This window comes from Oenanthe melanoleuca, chromosome 1 (assembly GCF_029582105.1).
Source record: "Oenanthe melanoleuca isolate GR-GAL-2019-014 chromosome 1, OMel1.0, whole genome shotgun sequence".
Taxonomy (NCBI): Eukaryota; Metazoa; Chordata; class Aves; order Passeriformes; family Muscicapidae; genus Oenanthe; species Oenanthe melanoleuca.
This window is the reverse complement of record NC_079333.1, coordinates 20332817-20353163: the sequence shown is the minus strand read 5'-3', so window position 1 is coordinate 20353163 and position 20347 is coordinate 20332817. Positions and strand designations below refer to the sequence as shown.

Genomic DNA, 20347 nt, shown 5'->3' with positions numbered 1-20347 from the left:
CACAGCAAAGGAAGTGAGGACAGGACAATCGTTTTCAAAAAACCAAACACACAAACAAAAGGAAACAAACTACCCACAGCAATTTCAGCATCATCTGGAGAATCAGCATCATTTTAAAAGCCATAAGAATATTAAGAACATTAACCACAGGAACAATTCATTTAATGCAGTGATAACTTTATTGAAGGAAATAAACAGCACTTGTAAGGGTTTCACTTCATTACAGAGAAAGTTGTAAGTCACAAAAAGAGATGTTTATCAAAGTAGAAATCAAACAGTGTAAATAGAAAAAGCACAGCAGCAAATAGAATCAGTAACAATATAAAACATTGCAGAGAATTTCTGAGTTTGGTTTTTATTTTACAAAACAATTCCACAGCTGGTAAAAAATTTAGTGGTCACATTACAGTGAGGCACATGGTTTTAAGACAATAAACCATTTGTGTGCTTTCCCTCCAAAATGGTCAGTATTTGCAATGGTTGTAAACATTAGTATTTAAGACAAATGTGTTTAAACATCCTCCTCCTCCTCAGTTTACAATAGCACAGTGATCTCACTTTCATGAACATGATTAAGCACCAAAATGAAGCAAGAGCTGTTCTCAGGAAGTCAGAGGCACACAGAGAGCCCAACACACCTCCCTTTTAAACCCATGACTTCTGAAAAGACTTTCAACTTGTGGCAGAAAATTCTTGGGTTTTGTAACAGTTCATGAACAACCTTATTACTGAAAATACTAAATGAGATGAAATTGCTCATGTCATAAGTGTAGAACCATTTCAGGTAGTACCAGTATTCATAACGGACTTCATCACACAAAACAGACAAAACCTTGAAGTAGTGAAAAAAAATCCCATATTTGAATGTATAGAGTCTCAGTACTTTGGGAACAGATGACTAGCACCCTCCCTATCTCCCTTTCTAATATAGCTGGAAAGTCAGCTGATCCAGGATATACAAATTTCCTGCTGGAACTGCATGCTAAGGCTGCTTGGTTGAGGTTACATTATCTGTACAGCAAAAAGTGTAAAAATGGGGACAAATTGGTCAACAGGCTGAGCAAAAAAGCACTTTCTGTTAGAATACCAAATCCTATTGAGATGGGCACCCAACATCAAAGAAGCTTCCTTAGGAAAGTCAGCCTTGAGTTAAGTGCTATAGGCAACTGAGCAAGGACTTTGGGAAGGAAGGAGCTTTGTGATTCAAACCACAGACTCTCTATTTGCAGCAGAGTGCACACAACAAACATTCCTGCCCTCAAGGACAGTGAGATGGAAAGCTTTAGAAATACCCACCATGCTTCCTGCCAAGCAGATAACCAAAACATAACACAAAGCAGGTTTAATGACAAAAGAAAAGGTGTAATGGTATAATCTAATTCAAATTGAAAACAACTCAAGAGGGAATATTCATATAGTTTACTCCCCAGTTATGTAAAAATCATACAAAATAAAGTACTTCAGTAAAGTGGAAATTTCTTTTGCTGTTAAGCTTGTCAACAGCCTCACTACAACTGCTTAAAAGTAAGAATCCAAAGAGTTTTGTTCTGGGAGAGCTGTTTTAAATCAAAGCTGCTTGTAGAAAAAGTGACAAACCCTGAGTATGTTTCAAATATTGGCAAGAATATGGCAAGTCTCTCCTACTGTCTGATGTCCCCAGGGACAGAATACAACAGCAAAGGGCAACATAAACCCCAGTGGCACTCTTGTGATCCTTGTGCCCTTGCCATCTCCCCTTGGGTTCCCTTCCTGTAAGGGCACAATTACTTAGCCTCATGTGCTGTGCAGTCAAATGAAGATTTGTTCTTCTCTCTTCCTGAATAAAAGGCTGTGAAGCTGAAATTCCAGTTTTAAACTGAGAAGGGGAAAGGACAAAAATCCATTTATGTGCTATCTGCTGGTATTTTCATAAATTTCCTGCTTCTAATTGTCTGTGTTCACAAGAGTCAGCTAAGAGGTCCTAGTTAGCCACTCTGCATGCTGAAAAACTAACATTCACCATACCAAATTGTACTGTTCTTCCAGAAGAACTGCCAGAGAGTCAGGCTACCAAAACCCTGCCCAAGCTAGCCAAGGAATAAGCAAAAGGGTTTCACTCCTCCAAATGTGAAGTAATCAGAAAAAGAAGCCCAAAAGTCAAATTTCATTATCATGGCTGCTGAACCTGGAATGATGATCGGAGCTAATGTAACTTAGCTGGAGAGGGGAAGGAGAAACAATGGATACTGTGCTTGTAGCTTTTTCCAGGGACATTCAGAGATGCTAAAATTAAAGAAATATTGGAATGTAAAAGGCATTAGGGTTGCATTTCTATTTCTCTTATATAGAGAAATTCTGTAGACGTTATGAAAGTCCCTAGAAAAGACTGGCATAGGTCCTTTGACAGATGTAAATTAGGTTTTGAACTTACTCCCTGAAAAAAAAGACACACATTAGTTTAGACACTTGTCTTAGATCAGCCAGGGAAAAGAAGGATCAGTTTTCTTTAATTCCCAGTCTCTCTTGGGCATTTAACCAATTCTTCTTTTCAAGAAAAGTAATAGTCAACATATTTATTTCAACACTAATTTCTAAATCCTGGGAGATAAAAAAAGCACCAGCACCTAGTACTTGAATCTGCATAATTGGTTCATTTTAACAACAGTGCCATCTTTCCAAAGTGGCATTTTCCATTAAAATGCCTTTGAAACAGTAATTCTGGCCACCTGGAATCCACAAAAAGCTTGTAAAAATCTCCCTTTTATACCAACTGCAAAAGGGAATCTTTAATTTTTTTTTTTTAAGAGGATCTTTACAGGTGGGTGGTACAGAAGCTTTGTAAATTATCAGGACACTTAAATTTAAGATTAATTAATTTCTTAGTAACTTTCTGGAAGCCATAAAACTATTTGCCTTCACTGTGAGCTTATATTTCACAGCCAAGTAGATCCAAGTTTTTCCTACATTAAAATCTTTGTGGCACAAGTCAGGAATACACTTGCCATGTGAACACAATGCTCTTAAACAACTAAACTCTTGGTAGATTGAGGAAGAGATGCTTCAGTTCCCACTAGAGTGCACTGGAGAACCATCATCCTAAACACTGGCTCCAGCAAGACAATTTAGTAAAAGGAAAAGGGAAAGCAGTTAAACACTATCTCACACAGCAGAAGCAGGAATCTGTGCTGAGATATTAAACTGACCAATGCAATGGTGGAGTAAATGATTATATATAGCTCAGAGGATAAAGAGAACACAGAGTGGCTTTGAAATTTGGATACAGACTGCCCAGCACTTGTTTGGAGCTGGCAGTGGGATTGTTTCATGCTTTCCTTGCTACCACAGGCAGTAGAATATTGTGCTTTCTCCTCCATGCAGAGAAGTTCACTGGTGTGTCCAAGAGTTTTAGCAGAAACAAAACTGATTCTACACACAAAGAAACAAAGAGGAAATGTTGAAATTTTAACTTATTTGCAAGTTTAGAAGAAAATGTCTTCTCCCTGCCCCAGGCTGCTTAAAAACAATAGCCCACTTTCACCTTATGACAGTTTGTCCTTGGAGAAAGAACACACATAAATTCTTTCACTGCTTGCCTACCATGCCCTTTTCATTGCTCTTATGCTATAGCTGGAGGAGAAGAGAAGCACCTCACTTCATGTGAAAAATGTCAGCTTCCTGCCTTGCAACCATGAGCAAGGAAAAGAACTCAGGTTCCTGGTAGCTGGAAACATTAATGGACCTCATTTTACAAGTGCTTTTGCAACAGGAGCAAGCTTTTTCTTACAAAAATGTCCCTTTCATGTATTTTAAGGGAAGACTATCAGTATAAACTGAGAATTAACTACTTAATTAAAGATGCAAACATTTCATGGTTAGTCCACAACCATGTTTACCTTTAGAATTACATCTTTTAGAAGTCTCATAAACCTAAAATTTTGCAAGAGAGATAGGAAAAGAAAGAATACCAATATTCCATTATCGAAGGCAAACAGTGCAAAGATGAAGTGACACAAGGCTATTTAAAAACAAAAATCCCAAGTTGTTGATAAGAAATCAGTTTTCAACTTAACAACTGGCACAGTCTCATCAGAGCCAAGGTCTTCTTCACTTTACAGACTTCACACATTACTTTGAAACTTTTGCAAAACCAAAAGCATGAATTTATGCAAGAATCACCATAACAGATTGCAGACCTCTGCCCAGTTCTTCTGCCAGACTGAATTTCATTTGATCACAAGCCCCCTGTCCCACAGACACCATTGCTTACAAACCCAAGCAACTGCGGACGCTGGGTGTAACACAAGGAGCTTCTAACAAGCACTTAAAGGCACTGAAGTAGGAAACTACACAACACAGTGATCTCAACACAGTTCTACCTAGAACTTCCTAGAACTTTGTGAGGCATCCAGTATTCCTGTTAGGACAGACAGACTGAAACACATTTCTTCACAGCATCCCTACAGGCAAGAGAAAGAAAAAAACGCAGGTGAGTCAGAGTCACCTCAGTTACATTATTTGATAAGAGTCATTCCATGCTGCTATCCCACTGACATTGAGGACTGCTGAGATCAGCTGACCATGTATTAATTGCATTAATATGATTTGAATGACCACACAAATGCCTTGGAGACAAGCAGGTCTGCTCAGTGCCCACCTGCTGTGGAAGGGACACCTGCAAGGCAGCACGGAGGCAGTGCAGTGCAGATGGGAGGGCCAGGAGACAGAACTGTGTGCTCACACAGAAAAGTGCTCATGAGGGACAACAGGACAAAAGGGACACAGAAATAGACACTTGTCTACCAGTTTTTGACCAACATTTTGACCAGCATTCCAAAGGCAAGTTTTATGCTCAGGCTTTGGTCAGCAGCCATACATATTTCTATGAGAAGCCCTCTCATTTTCTCCATTTGTGCTCTCCCACTAGAGAAGATGCTTATTTCCATTTTCAGATGTAACCAATCGTATTTCTTGCACCATGGAAAACCTTCTAAAGCCACACATGTCAATGCTTCTCTAAACTAATCTTCTGCATGATTAAACCTCAAAAAGACAAAGAGTAAGAGAGTGGGGAAGCTTACCTTGCATATGGTATGAAGGAAATGCTGTACCTAAGAAGAAAGATTTTGAAAGTTACTTTTCATGTCAGAAAAGTTTATTAGAGTGACAAACAAGAACAACCCCTCTGACATTATAAATTGCAAGTTACATAACCAAAATGAAGCTTTGAGTTTGTGAGTAACAGGAAGAAGCATCCTTGCAGGCCTTCTTAGCCCAGCCAGGGTATGAAACACTATGGCAAAATAGAGGGGGATGTTGTGAAAGCATTTTAAACACAGCTCTCCTGCATCCAGTATTGTTCATGCTCCAACACCTACAAGTGTTGGATTAGTGCTGATTAGTGCTGAGGATTAGTGCTGAGGGGCTGGCTAGGTGTCCATATCAGTTTGTGCACTCCTTTGGTGACCTTGCACAGACTGTACATTAACATGAGAATACTGATAATTTGACTGGCATAACTGGGTCTCTGAACGAGACAAATTCAGCAAAGTGTAAAAGAGGAATACCAGGCAGGAGGCAGCAAACTGATTTAAAAGGAAAAGAAAAAAAACAAGCTCAGTTCAAGGTCAGAGAAATCAAAGGAGCTTCCTGAGAAATGGAGCCCTGAGCTCTGTCTCCAAAGCCTCTGCAGTGGTGTGAGAGACCAAGAAGTGGGAACAGATCAGCTCCTCACTGATGCATTGTCTTGAATCTAAGGGATTGACAAGGTAAAAATTTTCCTTCCACCTAACTCAATGTCAAAATCCACTTACAATCCAGCTACTGATGTCAGGTGCAACAGAAAGTGGAGTGTGTAGGGGAGGAAATCACTCACCATGCCATGGCAAAAAACTGTAAGATGCAGAAAAGAAGAGCAAGTCCTGCCTTACGCCACTGGAAGGGAGAGGAGAGACAACAGTGTAAGAATCTTGCTTTTAAAACGTTCTCCACCTACATAAACTCCAGTTATACATACATACAGTACTCTAGTACTCACCCAGAAAGCAGAACACAGTGTTAGTATGAGGCACAACTAGAAGAAAAAAATTATTTTAATTAAAAATAGAAACAACTCCAGTTTCTGTAAATATTGCAACACTGTAACAGGGTCCTTCACAGAGACAGAAATTAATTACATCATTTCACAGTTTTATTCAATCCTGCATTGTAAGAGTTCCTCATATTTAAAAGTCCCTTGTATTTAAAATGCTCTTGCTATTATATTATATATATTATATACATATATATATATATTATATATATATATATTATATTTCAGAAGTGAATTAAAGCAATCAGGAAATATCAGCCTGGTATCTCCAGCAAATGATTTTATGGCTGCAAAGGAGCAGGAGGAAGAGGTGCCTGCAGGTCTTTTGCAGATCCCTGCTCCATCCCACACACTTCTTGGTGTCACAGGCACACACCACATTTCATTGCTTTGCATAAGTAAGACTTTTCAAATTTTACTTTTCAGTTACCACTCCTAGTCTTTCTGCTTCTGCACAGTTCCTGATGAGTACACAGCTACCATGGTTATTACTTAAGAGCTCAGCAATTAAAACTATGCTACACTTCCAAGAACTGGGCTATTGCTTAGTAGCTCTCCTGTGTATATATTTAAGTTGGGCACAGTCATTCAAACCAGCACTTTTTCTCTTTTCAGTGTGTGCACTGTGTCTCTCTTTACTACAGGTAAAATCTTGGGGGCAGATATTTTCTGCTTTAATTCTTAGTTTTAACAGAAGCTTCATATTAGTTTTCATTTTCAATTTAAGATAAGACAGCTCATCTGTCTGTAATACATGCTGATAATTCATCTTCCCTCATCAGCATCTAACAGCCTTTAGATACACATGTACCATTGTGCTACCAGAGATTATGATGTGCATCTTTCTGCTAGAATGGAACAAACCCCCATATAGTACTGCATATTCAGACACTAAGACATGCATTGCCAAAGAAATCATACACTTGAACCCAACCAGTACTGACAATTAATGCAGTTCTTCCATTAGTTTTAAGGTGGTGATTTGTATATTGGTCTAAATATTGCATCATACATCTAATGACAGGCTTTATCCCAGTGAACAGCATTCCAGGAATTCTCCTGACTCCAGGCATCCTGAATGCATACAAAACACACACACACACCAGACAGTAGTTTCTTGCTTGGATCTGCAAGTATCCACAATTTGTCAAGCTCTGCAGCATCTCTGGATATGTAAAGAGAAATTGGGAAGCGCTGATGCCAAGCAAACACTGAAGACATTCAGACTTGAAAATGGGAGTTTCATGCAAGTTAAGCCACCTTTCAACTTTTTAACTTGCCACGAGAAAACAAGAAAGTTGCAGAGACAAAAAACCAATGTACTTTAAAGAAGAGTCAGTCTGAAATTTAGCAGTAACTTTCAGACACAGAAACACACACAACACAAGGTTTGCTATAACTTCCATCTTCTGAAAATAAAATAGTTCCAAGGGCGACTCCACTGAATGTTCTGTCATACAAGTTTCAAAACCTGAAGCTATCAGCCAGCTGGGATGATCCCTAATGCAAGGTAACCAAGGCACAGTTTCCCCAGCTGCTTTGTTACAAAGAGATGATTTTATCAAGGTAGAAATACCTACACTGCTCTTTCAAGGCAATCAGATGGAATATAAAAAGACAAAATTAAGCAAAATAGAATATCTAGCAACATCCATAGGACAACTTTAAAAAAAATTAGTTTCCCATCATTCACTTCTTAGGCAACATGTAAATATGATGTGACCTCAAGCACCCTAAAAAAGCACATGCATGGCTCACACACACCAGCCACAGACCCTCAGCAAAACAAGCTGGCTTCAGCTCAGTCTTGCCTAACAGAGGGGTGCTTTTCTGGTGCTGCACTTACCTTTCCACTACATAGATGTGCAGTGTTTGACATTTTAAGAAAAGACAAAAAAACACGAACCAAAAAACCACCCCCAGATACATCCTGAGCCATAGCTGGGTCAATGGATATGAAAGGACTTCCCAAGGAAAACTGTTGCCAGGTTTGTATGAGTTTGAAGTATCCTTGGATACTTACTAGCATAACAATAGTAGCAATCAAACGTGTAGGCTCAAACATCCGCTTCAATTGTTTCATGGGTCCCATAAGAAACATAGTGCTGTGAAAAACAAGTCGAGATGAACACGGAAATGAGAAAGATGGGTAAGATTGAACTGTCTGCTGCCATAGGGGCACCAGTACACTGTGCTGTTATGGCAATCAGGGCAGCATAACAAAAGAAATGGGATTATAGTATGAGACAAAATCCATTTCCTCTTTTCTTTGTGCAAGGTATTTACAATTTTATTCACACTTGTTCTGTTAAATTTAACAGAAGCAGAGCAGAACTATCAAGTCAGAAGCACAGGCCAAGGTCAGCTCCAATCAGAGCATCCTTGCTTTTCCAAAATGCTGTCTAAATCTGCTTTTCAAGAACACCATCCACAGAGGCTCTGCATGGATTGCCAGGTAATCCAGCTCAATTCCTCTACATGAAATGCTGTTTTCAGACCTGGATCCATTCTCTGATCCTTTACCAGATCTGCAGCCTCATTCAGAGCCCTGATGATGAATATTGGATGAATTATGCAAGGTGAAAGTTTAATCTAAAGTGATATTTCTGCCTCATATACTATATTATTCTGCCTCATTAGCATATTACTTCCAATTCAATTATTTATGCTTTCTTGCATCATGCTAAGTTTCCACAACCACAGAAAGCTGGGCCTGTCACAGAGGATGTAGGGTTTTGCTTCAGGAACACTGATGGCCATGAAATCTTACTACATATGTTTGCCCTGACAGACAGACTGCATAACATATTCACCAAAACTTCCAAATGCAAAATGGCAAGGAATTATTTTTATCTGGGGGAGGAGGAACCAACAAAATCAAAAACCCTCAATGCTCACAGCATGAGTGTGGTTCTTCTTTACTGATGAGCAACTTTTATCTTGAATTCATTACTAATAGCAATAAACAAAATTGAAATTTTCCTAACCATTTCAGGGCACTACTAGGGAAATGCTGCTCTGTAAAATTAAAAAAGAAAATTATCTACAAAATTAAATCCTCTCTCGTAAATGCAACAGTTTCTACCACTCATGCACTATCATTCTGCTTTTGTTTCTCATCTGTGTTAGGGAAATTATATATAAAGATTGTTACCTCCCAATAGATGCAATATTCCCCAGGGTATAAAACACTGCAAAGAGTACCAGCCCTTTCTTTGGTATCCATAGCAGACAACTACCCTAAAAAGGAACATTTAGAGAAGGAGGAGAAATTAACAGGTTTTAAATTGAAACAAATATATATATCCAAGAAGTGTCACGTCACAAAAGAAATCTTAGGAAAACTTCCAGCCAAACTGCAGAATTACACATACTAAAGTAAATCGCATTTGTTGGCATTCTTGTTAAGAGTCAGTGTATTGGTAACTAGAACCGAGTCAAAAGTCTCCGCAGAGACTCGGAAAAATTAAGCAACAGCACAGAGGGAGGCTGTAATTAGCTGGGCTCCTGCAACTCAAATATTGGAGAGATGTGGCGAAAAGCCCTTACCAAGATCGAGCACAGGCATCCGATGGCAAAACACGCAATGAAACCTTTCACTCGGGTGCCCCAACCTAACGAAGTCGCATCGATAACCTGGAAACGAGGAGAAAAACAAAAGCGAAACTTGTTTACCGTAGCTGTCGCCTCCTACCAAGCGCGAAAACTTCCTCCCGGACGCTGCCGTGTCCTGTTGGGGCACCCTCCCGAGTGTCCCGGGGGGATGCCGAGCCCCGGGAGGCGGGGGCAGCGCTGGAGCCCCGCGGCACCGCCCGCCGCGCCCCCGGTTCTGCCCCGCGGCGCCGCTCCGAGCGCCCCGGGGAGCGGCGGCCGGGCCCCCGCCCGCAGCGCAGCGCTACCTCGGCCAGCCCGCTCGGCTCCTCCGCGTCGCGGCCGCTCAGCACCCGCTTCAGCTTGTCCATGGCTCCGCAGCCCGCCCGCCGGAATGCCCTGCCCTGCCCTGCCCTGCCCTTCCTCGCTCTTCCCTTCCCTTCCCTTCCCTCCCCAGGGACTACCAGCCCCGGCAGCCACCGCGCCCACCTGCGCGCCGCAGGTAGGCAAGGCCGGCGGGGCGCCGCGCAGGCTGCCGGGGGATGTAGTCCGGACGTGCACGGATCCTTCCTCCTCCCAGCGCTTTACAATCCAGCACTTGGCAGCAGCAAAACAGTCAGTGAGGTTTCACTTCCCTTCTCCCGCTCACTTTATTTTCGTCTCCTGCCAGACAAAGGTATGTGGATGCAATGTCTTACTAGCAGCCAAAATTCAGCATTACAAGTAGTTATTTCAGTTTATTTTGCTCAGTAAAAAACAGAACTGTAAAATGCTTGGTATGTTTTATTTAGCAACATACAAGGAACAATATAAACTGCCACATAAAACTCGACACAAAACAGCTGGAGAATCACCCCATTCCCTCCCCCCTAAAGTTATTTATTCAAAGTGCTACTTTTCTGTAGAAATTTTGTGCCAGAGAGCTTGCTGTACACCAGTTTATATCGCTGGTTCTTGGTAATCTGCGGGGTGTAAGAAAGTCACAAAGTGCTCCAATTTTGAACTTGGTGTAACTGTAGCTTCCTAAAGGTGTTCTTGTGATTTCTCCAGCACGTGTGTTCCACTGAAATGCACAGCACCCTTTACAATAGATGGAGAGTATCTAGAGTCAGGATTCAAGTCCATTCTATAAAACTTTACCAACGGGTCACAAATTAGGATGTATGATGGACAAAAGTATAAACTAACAATATAAGCTAAACATGCAGAGAGCCCTTTCCATTGCTTCCTCCCCACTCTGTGGCTTTCCCCCCACACTCCATTTCAGCCCAAAGCATCACTGACCAAGCCCAAATCACAGTTTAACAAATGCAGATATAGTTTCCTTCATGCCAGCACTACATGAGCTCTGCTCCCAGTCATACCAGCTATTAAGTGTGTTTTCATAAGCTCTAAGGCATTTATACTAATATACGCTTAGAGTAAAAGAAGTGCCATGATTTACTTCCACCAGAAAAATACCTCTTCACCCCCATTTGTTGTTCCCTTCCTTGTCTCTTTGCTCACTTCCTTCTATCACCAGAATGGACCCAAAATCTTCTATTACCAAGTGGATTTTAATCTCTTCCATGCTGCATTCAGTTATAATTTCCTTCTTCATCCTGACACTAAAATGTTTAGAAACAAGGACAGGAAGATGAAAAAAAGCCAACAGAATTTAGGACTGTAATGGGGAACATAGAGGACTTTGCTTCTATTTCAAAGTGGCCCATAAATTCATTCACCCAGATCATGTCTGATAATTATCTGATAATTATCACAGCTGACAACTTCTTTCAGAAGCTGTTCCATTTCGGTTCTCTTCAATCGTCCTATGGAACAGTTTTTTGTAGTAATCCTTTCCAAAGGATTCCAAAGATAAGGCTGAAGGTGTATTCAGAAAAAAAATATTCTAATCAATAACTTTGTACAAACTAATCCTCACAGTCTCTCTGTGAGGTAGGCATATATTAACTCTCATTTTTACACACAGGGAATGGAGGCACAGTGAAATATCTTCCCCATAGTCAGAGTAAATCAGTGACACAGGAAAAATTGCAGTTAGTTCCTGCCTTTCTACCTGCTGTAGAATTCACTAGACCAAGCTGCCTCAAATAAAAGTGAAATTTGTGTGTTATTTGTTTTCATTAAGGAAACGGTCACTTAGATGGCAGTAGACTTTTTTCCCCCCTAAAAACCTCAGTGTCTTCTCTACATGAAAACCACTTCACAATAGATATGGTTAAATGCTAGGTTTTGTGGTGGGTTGCTTTTAGTAAGCCATGCAGTGTAGAATACGAAGATTTCTAAACAAAAACCCCGAGACATCAGAATGTGCACATGTTCTCATCTGCAAGCACCTTGCAACACAAGGCCTGCTTTTCACTGCAGTTACTTGCTTCTGGCACTGAGTGTCAGCAGCAAACCCAGACAAGCGTACTTATCTGCCTCACTCTTAGGCCAAACCAATCATATATTGCAGGATTTCCAAAAACAATACAAGTATTTCAGTTTCATCTACAGAGCATTGAAATCATGACTATACAAGTGATCACACTTCTATCAATATGAGAACGTAGAAGAATTTTAAAATAAACCAAAATGATGTATCTGGAATACATGTTAGCATACTTCTAAGGCCATACAGAGCCTCCGTTCTCAAACTGCAAATACCAGCATCCTTTAGGGATCAGAATTCCCCAGCCTTAAGCCCCACTGCAGTTTTGCAATTTGGGCATCAGGGCAGGAGAACAGTCACATGTGGGCACATCCAAGAGAAGGCCAGTGCAGGGTAATGCCCTTCCAGCATCCTACATGACTGGAGCAGTACAAGGACCCCAAGTGAGAGCCCCAGAACTCCCCAGCGAACTCCAGCTGACATCAGATTATACCAGCATTTGTGAAGAGACTTACCAGTGTCCTCCAGCTCTCCTGCTCTGGAGTTAATGCCTCACAAATAATTTTACCTTTATATAGCATCAAACATATTTTTTTCCCTACACTTAAACCTATCCTCAGATGAAATGAATATTCTTAGGTGAGACTCTGGATCAGAAACTACAAGAAATAACTTTGCTGATCATCAGTAGGGGAAGCCAAGCAAAATGGGTAGTTCAGGACTGACAGATCGAACTAAATGCAGAGGATTATTTTTTTTCTCTGTGGATTACTTCTCAATAAAAATAAAATCGTATCAGTTTTACAACTCTGGTAGTTTCTTAGTATCTGAAGGAGCAATAACAAAATCTTCCTAGAAGCATTAGTGGATGGGGGTCCAGACAATACTCCTGCCTGCTTGGTGAACTAAACAGAACCCAGACTCCTAGCAGTCATTTCTCCAGTGCTGTTGAAAACTGTAACTCAAAACCAGTCTATCATCAACTCCAGACACAGGTTAAAAAAAATCCAAACAAAAAACACAATTAGCAACACCTGCTTGAAATGTTTTCTCTCAAGGCTACAGAAAAATTAGCCAAATTCTTCATTCCACTAGCAGTGAAACGCCCCCCATGACAACAATTGTGATCACATTATCTCCAGTCTACTTCAAGTCCTTATAAAGTCACATTTATTTAGACTTAGCACATGTGGATTCCAGTGATGTTTCTGGTTTAGGCTCCAGCTTCTCTGGGAATTCTAATTTTTCACAGATTGTCTCCTTTATGGGTAGATACTGAGAGATTTCGTTAGGTTCTGTGAACAGGGAAGGTGGAACGCTCTAAAAAGCAAAAATTTTACATGAAATGAGTGAAAGCAAAGAGGGGATAAGAAAAATTATTCCAACCCCAAACTTTTACATTCATTACTTCTTAATTAATTTACCTTTTAATTAATTTATCATTTACTGGATGTAAACAACACTAGAGGCAAACTTTTTAGAGGCAAAGGAAAAATAAGGGAGCAGGAAAGGTACAAGAAAATCAAAGTTCAGGCATCTGTCACGAATAAAAATCAACAGCTGCAACTCCAAATGTACCACAAATTATTCTGAGCCATTACTAGAGTGTTAAGGTAACCTATTAAACTCAAATATTTGAGAAAAACTGAAAGAATCTATTACCAAACAGATCTCAATCCCTAATACTGCTTGGAAGCACACAACCAGCCATGAAATTTAACATCATGGGATGTGAAGTACCTGATTCTGCAGCTCAACAGTTCTATGAGAAAATAAAATAATAAAAACATTTCATTAACTCAAGAGTAGAAAAAGTGACCTCATTCCATTCCTTGTCATATGAGCATTCACAAAATGCAAATCTGCTCTAAAATCACCAAAATAAAAGCTGCATAAGCAGGAAGAATTTTCTACTGTATTAATTCCAAACTGTACAAAGAAAGACTGAAAGTCATAGTATTTTCTATGCTGACATACAACTAAAAAGCAGACAGAAGGAAAATAAACAAAGTTCTAAAAATGGAATACCTTTAAACTTGATATTTTGCTTTCCCTGGATGTGTATTCTCGCAACATGTAGGTCTTGTCAACCTAATGGAATAAAGCAATCATCTGGTATCAGTACAAACAAGCATTTTAAATATATTGAATTTAGTAAGCATTGCAATTTGGTTGACTATATACTTTCACCTAGGAGAAGAAGTGTACATTTAAATTTATGAAGACAGATGATAACAATGTTGTGTTTTTTCCCAAAAGACAGCTGTGTGCATGCTTCAAAAAAATTGTGACTGAATATACTTGCTAATTTTTACTCAGCTAGATCTCCTACACATCTACATAGAATTACCAAACCACAAATCTTAACATCCTGTATTATTTATGAGATACCAGAACTCAATGTACTATGGACAGTAATTTGCAAGCTATACTTCCAGTCTAATTCAATTAGGTAAGACAAAAATAATGTGCTTGGAGACAAGACAGTATTGAACTCTTTAGTGTTGCCTATTTTTCCTCTTGTACTTCCTTCTCTAATCTGTGTCTATCAAATGTATTTAAATTATTACACCACATGAGGGGTAGCCTACTCTGCTCATACACCACGGCATCCAGCACTTGGTTGCTAACTCAGCACCAACACAATAATAAAATACACTCAGAAGTTTTTATGCCTCCAAACATCAGTATTAAATTAGAGGAATATCACCAGGTCACTGGAAGTGAAATGGCAAGGGAACCTCTGTAAAATAAGTCACAATGGAAAGTAAGGATTTACCTCGTGATGAAGCCTTGTATCATTCATCCTGATGAGTACCCCATCCACTCGCAAAAAGAACCTCAGCAGCACAAAAAAGCTGGAAGGCATAACCCTCTGCAAAAATAAAGATGGCTATTGAGCACCTTACAAAGACTTACTTTAAGCATGTACTTATCTACATCAGATATTCACAGCAGAAGACAATATGAGAAGTAAAAATTTGGGCTGTTGATTTGCTACAGCTATGGCTGGCCAGCTGGGCAGACAGTGTCTCAAAGGATTATTAGGCAAGATGCAGAAGGAGGGAAAATTTGCTCCCTGGAGCAAATGGCAGATGACAAAGGTTTCAAGACAATACCATTGCCGGTAAGATCATATTTCTAAGAGCAAAGATGAAGAAATTTGTGCTTTAAAGTTTAAATCCCAGAAGGAACAACATGCAAAAAGCAGCCATGTTTTGCATTAATCAGCCAACTGAGTCCCCAGTTATCTTTTATACACCTCCTAATACTCACTACTTTCACACTCAAACTTGATACTCCATGATCATGGAGTTCATCTTCAAACAGCAGTACTTCTTCAAAAAACATAATTTGTTCCCTGGCTTTCAATTTCTCTGTATTTATGTGTTCTGTTGTAGGAACAACCTAGAGAAAAAGATTAAGAACAGTTAGCTTATTAATTTGTTGCCAAACTACATAAAGTTTGCCCTGATATTTTGAATTCCACAGTCTTAAAAAGGAAAAAAAGCCTTCTAGGGCATTAAGCTTAAGACGCACCAAATTTCTAGGAGAAAAAGTTAAAATATCAAAGTTTTCAAGAGTTTCTTCTTGATCGTAACAACAAGCAAAAGCAAAAACTAAGAGTGGAAAATTCTGAATAAACTTCTCTCTGGGTACAGGCTCAGTAGGGTTTAAGCTGCAAACAATTCTGCTCACTTTCTTTCAAATCATTTGAAGATGCCTTGTGTTTAACACATATGTGACAAGTTCAGGTTTATAAACAGATTTCCACGCATTTAGCACCCCTAGCCCACTACACACCTTGAAAAGGATTCTAATAAAGCTTTTCCATGGAAGTGAAGCACCTGTATATTTTCCATCTCATGGTCTCCACAGACACTTCTGGTGTCTAAAGAGTATGGACCAACGTTGTTTATTCCTATGCTGAATTTTTAATTCCAGCACAACCCAAATGATCTCTAATTAAAGTGATTCTAGTGAATTAATAGAGATTATCTGCTTAATAGCAAGCAAGCTGTATGCAGTAAACAGAAGCTGGGAACTTCAGTCTTATTTTCACAAAAGATAAAGACATGGGAGGGCCTTTGAGTTTAAATATGAGGAGTTACTGAGTCACTATTGCAGAAAAACATCAGGCCATTGAAAGCAGCCAGGTCATAAAGCAGACAAACATGCAAGCAGCAGAGCATGAAGGCATTACAGAATGACACAGCTGATAGTTCTGCTGTATGTCAGCAGCTCAGAGCTTCAGAGTAGCCCCCAGCAAGAGCTGAAGCCTCCCATGTGCTTTAATCCTAAAACACTTTCAGACACCACCCACTCCCATTATTAAAATAAGCCATGATTTGATAAAATCACGAGCTGAGAGACATGAGAAGACCAAATTACACTTTGAGATCAGAAATTACGAAGCACAAAAGATTTTACAGAAGCCTACTGAAAGGTAAATGACAGCTTTAAAGAAAATTTTGAAGCGAGATGCAGTCAGAAATTAACAAGGAGAAAATTATTACCTTTAATGTTGCAGTATCTCCCAGCAAGGTTCCTTTGTAATCTGTTGTATACGTCCAGTCATATGGCTTGACAACTTCCTTACTGTGCTCAGTCTCACTCCTCAACAGTGAAAGAAAAAACAGCTTTGTAGTAATTGCTTTGTAGCAATTCTCAAAAAATTACAGCCTCACATAAGACTGTGCATTAGAATTCCCACACTGTTCCTTGAGAAAAACAGCAGCATTGTCTGAGCTAGAATCACAATGTCAAAACTTAATCATGGTTTCACATCTGTTTCCATAATAACTTTGAAAATAATTACAAGAATTCTCAATCTATCTCAGTTCTATGACTCAAAATAAAGATTTTCATGCAATATTGCTGAAAATTTTGTATTTCAGGATCAATTTTTCTTTAAGTAGGCAGAAAGTGATCTCTTGACAAGACACAGCAATCATTAACACTGCAATTTAGCTTAGTTTTCACGACAACTTTGCTTTCTTTCTGTGCTTTATTTCCAAATGCTCTACAACGAATCCAATTTGGTAAATACTAAGCATCATAATTAGTTCTCATGCACAGTAATTGTTCTGGTTCATTCCTAAGGCTAAGATTTTGAACATGTACAGCACTTTGCAACACCACACAATACAGGTTTGTAATGCTCACAGCCCTATGAGTTTGAATAAACAGAAACAGCATTAAGTCATGTTAAACTTGAAGTTTACTTGCAGAAAACCATGACACAGCTGAAAATACAGCTGACTCAATTTAACAGAAAGGATGATGACAGCAAAGAAAAGCCAAGTGACTTCTGTGATCATATGCTGTATCTAGGGTTGAACCAAATGCAAAGTGGTTCTCAAGAGTTCAGTTTGTTCCCTTATCTACTGTCTGACAGTTTCATATACAACACACCAGTACTTGCCCACTGGTGATAAAATACTGTACCTGCTCTCTTGCCACTCCTCTGCACAAGCGACTTTGATCATACCTTGACAATTATTGACACATTTTAAAGCATCTGTAGCATTGAACTCAATTCCAAAACCATCATCATGCTGTATTCTTAGGACATTGTCTCCAAACATCATCTCTGGCACAGAAGGCATGTGTAATTCATCAGCCAACCTGCAGAGAAAAATAAAAGAGGCATCAGTCAGCTACAGCTCAGTGAAAGCAGTCCTTGTTTTGGCATAAGGATTCTTTAGACCATGATAACTTTGAAGACATCTCGTCAATATATCCTGCAAGACTTCCTTGTTTTCCCAGGCTAATCATTTCACCTGAAATGCAGAGTCATTGATCCAAAGTGACTTTTCCACCAAAAAAGTATTCCTTAAACATTCCTTCACCATCAGGCTCAGACAAAATTCTCACACATAAGGAATCAAGAATATCTGAGAAGCATGTAGAAGCAATTTTCCACCTGTGCTAGCAAGTCCCTGGATGATCGATGGACCAACTTCAGTAGGTGCTCAAAGAAATTCTTAGGAACAAGGACTCATCATGAGCAAGTTTGAATTTACTGCACAGTGGTCCATACCTCCAAATTTAGAAGCCTACAAAAAAGATGCTTAGGACAACCCTGGCAGAGTATGTCAAAAGTGCAAAAGACACATCTGTGCTCTACTACTTCTTCAAGCTGGTGCAAGACCCGTGCTGGTACGCTTCCTGCACTTTTCCTCCCTACCTACCTTACCAAGATCAAAAAGGAATACAAGACATCTGGAGAGAAGAAAGCTTTAGGAAATACACTCATTCAAGTGAGGAGAGGGAAGAGAGTGTCCTAATAGTAACGTTCACATTGATCACAAGGCATTGATAACAATGGTTATTTCTGTAACCCTGAATACAAAAGAACGGTGTTAACCTAACTAAAAAAAACACAGCAAATTCTCAGACCTGGAGAATAAGATCCTACATTTTTCCCAGAGAAGGCAGAATAACATTATGAACTTTTCCATTTCATCAAGTGTAGGAACCCTTGACCTGCAAAAACCAACCCCTGCATAAAAAAGAGTTCTTGGCTATGGCACATTTAGTCCTTCACCTTTCCACACAGGTCGCTGAGGGATTTTTGCAATATATATTTGCCAGAAATAAAATTCCCATAGATACTAGTAATGTTCCCCAAGCAATAAAAAAGACAAAACGGGTTGCTGTGACCTTGTTGCATTTCATATAATTGGCCTCAGCCCATCAATCCAGCCTGTACAGATCCTTCTGCGGAGCCTTCCTATGCTCCAGCAAATCAGCACTTCCACTTGACTTGGGGTCATCTGAACTTAAACTTACTGAGGGTACACTCAAATCACCTTGTCCAGACCATCAATAAAGATATTGAATAGGATTGGCCCCAATACTGAGCCCTGGGGAACACCACAGGTGATGGGCCGCCAGTGGGATGTAACTCCACTCACCATCACTCTCTGAGCTGAGACAAGTGTTTTACCCAGCAAATAGTGCACCCATCCCAGCCATGAGCAGCCAGCTCCTTCCAGAGAATTCCTCCCTCATTAGCCTCAGAAAAGGTAAAAGCAAGATAAATAAAAGTACATTTAACAAAACTAATGATATTCCCATGTATACTGATATTTATTCCAGAAAATGAAACCGAGAAATATCTGCCAAATCCATCTGCTACTAAGGTCAGTTATGGCACAGCTGAGCTCTTCAGTTCCACATTAGCAAATCTGACTGAAGTACTTGATGCTGATACAGGAACATTTTCTCCAGTGATTTCACTGGATTGGAAACTCTTACTAGAAGAGAGCAACTTATAATTTTTTTATGAAAACTACTATCTTAAAATAGCTATTACCAAGACATGGTATGAGACATTAAAAATATCCTTTTTCAAAAGTAATTAAGAAAACCAGGCTTCTAATCAGTGGGTCTCAGTTCACAAAGATCCAAAACCATTATAATCATACAATCACAGAATGGTTTGAGCTGGAAGAAACCATAAAGGTCAAGTTCCAACCCCTCTGCTATGAGTAAGGACACCTGCACTAGACCAGGCTGCTCCAAGCTCCATCGAACCTGGCCTTAAACTTCTCTACGGATGGAGCATTTACAGCTTCTCTGGGCAATCTGTTCTAGCGACTCACCATCCTCATAGTCAGGAATTTCTTTCCTAGGATCCAATCTAAATCTCTTCTCCTTCAGTTCGAATCCATTCCCCCTTGTCCTCGTACTACACGCCCTTGTAAAAACCCCCTCTTCCTCTTTCTTGTAGGCTGCCTTCTGTAATCATCAAAACCAAATTTTGGAAATTACCTGTAACGCAAATGGCCCCAGTTTCTCCAGCCAGAGAATCAAGCTTGAAGAGAAGGAACAACGCCGTTCCCCCCGCGTAACTGGGCCGAACAGCGTCTCCCCCGCCCTGGGAAGGCTCTGTGCAAGGCCACCCGATGCCCCCAGCCCCTCGCTGTGAGGGCCGAGGCCGCAGCCCCGCGGTGGCTCCCGGAGCAGCGGGGACACCGTGCGGGGCTCCACTGTGCTGTGCCCCCCTGCGACCCCGGCCCAGCGCCCGCCCCACCTCTCGGCCTGAGCCGACTTCATGATGTGCGTCCGGGCGGCGCTCAGCTTCCACGGCCCGAAGGTGAAGTCGCGCCGGCTGCTCTGGAAAACGGGATGCATGGCGGCCTCCTCTCCGCGGAGCAGGAGGCAGGAGGCGGCGGAGCCCCTCTCCCGTCTCCTCCCGTCTCCTCCCGCACAGCGCTCTCGGCAGCGGCGGCGCCCCCGGAACCACCGTCCCGTGGCGTTTCCGCTTCCCGGGGCGCGCGGCGCGGAGCCCCGGCGGCGGTGGA

General features: G+C 40.6%; 2 protein-coding genes across 3 annotated transcripts; both read right to left on the bottom strand.

The window, feature by feature from the left end:
* Positions 1 to 156: 156 nt before the first annotated feature.
* Positions 157 to 10192, bottom strand: SFT2D2 (SFT2 domain containing 2). Its single transcript, XM_056497644.1, has 8 exons — positions 9967 to 10192; positions 9617 to 9703; positions 9222 to 9307; positions 8091 to 8172; positions 6014 to 6049; positions 5852 to 5910; positions 5058 to 5087; positions 157 to 4436 (listed from the first exon to the last, which is right to left on the bottom strand). Exons 1-8 carry the CDS (start codon positions 10027 to 10029, stop codon positions 4397 to 4399), a joined length of 483 nt encoding a protein of 160 aa, XP_056353619.1. The 5' UTR covers positions 10030 to 10192; the 3' UTR covers positions 157 to 4396.
* Positions 10193 to 10421: 229 nt separating this feature from the next.
* Positions 10422 to 20347, bottom strand: TIPRL (TOR signaling pathway regulator). Of its 2 annotated transcripts, none has more exons than XM_056497622.1 (7): positions 20077 to 20347; positions 17484 to 17663; positions 16553 to 16652; positions 15312 to 15443; positions 14815 to 14910; positions 14064 to 14126; positions 10422 to 13355 (listed from the first exon to the last, which is right to left on the bottom strand). In XM_056497622.1, exons 1-7 carry the CDS (start codon positions 20175 to 20177, stop codon positions 13206 to 13208), a joined length of 822 nt encoding a protein of 273 aa, XP_056353597.1. In that variant the 5' UTR covers positions 20178 to 20347; the 3' UTR covers positions 10422 to 13205. The 2 variants fall into 2 exon arrangements, with proteins under 2 accessions (XP_056353597.1, XP_056353608.1); XM_056497633.1 differs by having other exon boundaries at positions 13178 to 13797; positions 20077 to 20299.

Coding starts and splice junctions, on each gene's coding strand:
- SFT2D2 (XM_056497644.1), bottom strand. CDS start 10,029: ATGGACAAGCTGAAGCGGGTGCTGAGCGGCCGCGACGCGGAGGAGCCG. Junction 5,911..6,013: donor CACTGTGTTCTGCTTTCTGG/GTGAGTACTAGA, acceptor TCTCCCTTCCAG/TGGCGTAAGGCAGGACTTGC. Junction 4,437..5,057: donor TCCTTCATACCATATGCAAG/GTAAGCTTCCCC, acceptor TCTTGCCTGTAG/GGATGCTGTGAAGAAATGTG.
- TIPRL (XM_056497622.1), bottom strand. CDS start 20,177: ATGCATCCCGTTTTCCAGAGCAGCCGGCGCGACTTCACCTTCGGGCCG. Junction 15,444..16,552: donor GAGATACTGCAACATTAAAG/GTAATAATTTTC, acceptor CTTTTTCTCTAG/GTTGTTCCTACAACAGAACA. Junction 14,911..15,311: donor CAAGTTTGAGTGTGAAAGTA/GTGAGTATTAGG, acceptor TTATTTTTGCAG/AGGGTTATGCCTTCCAGCTT.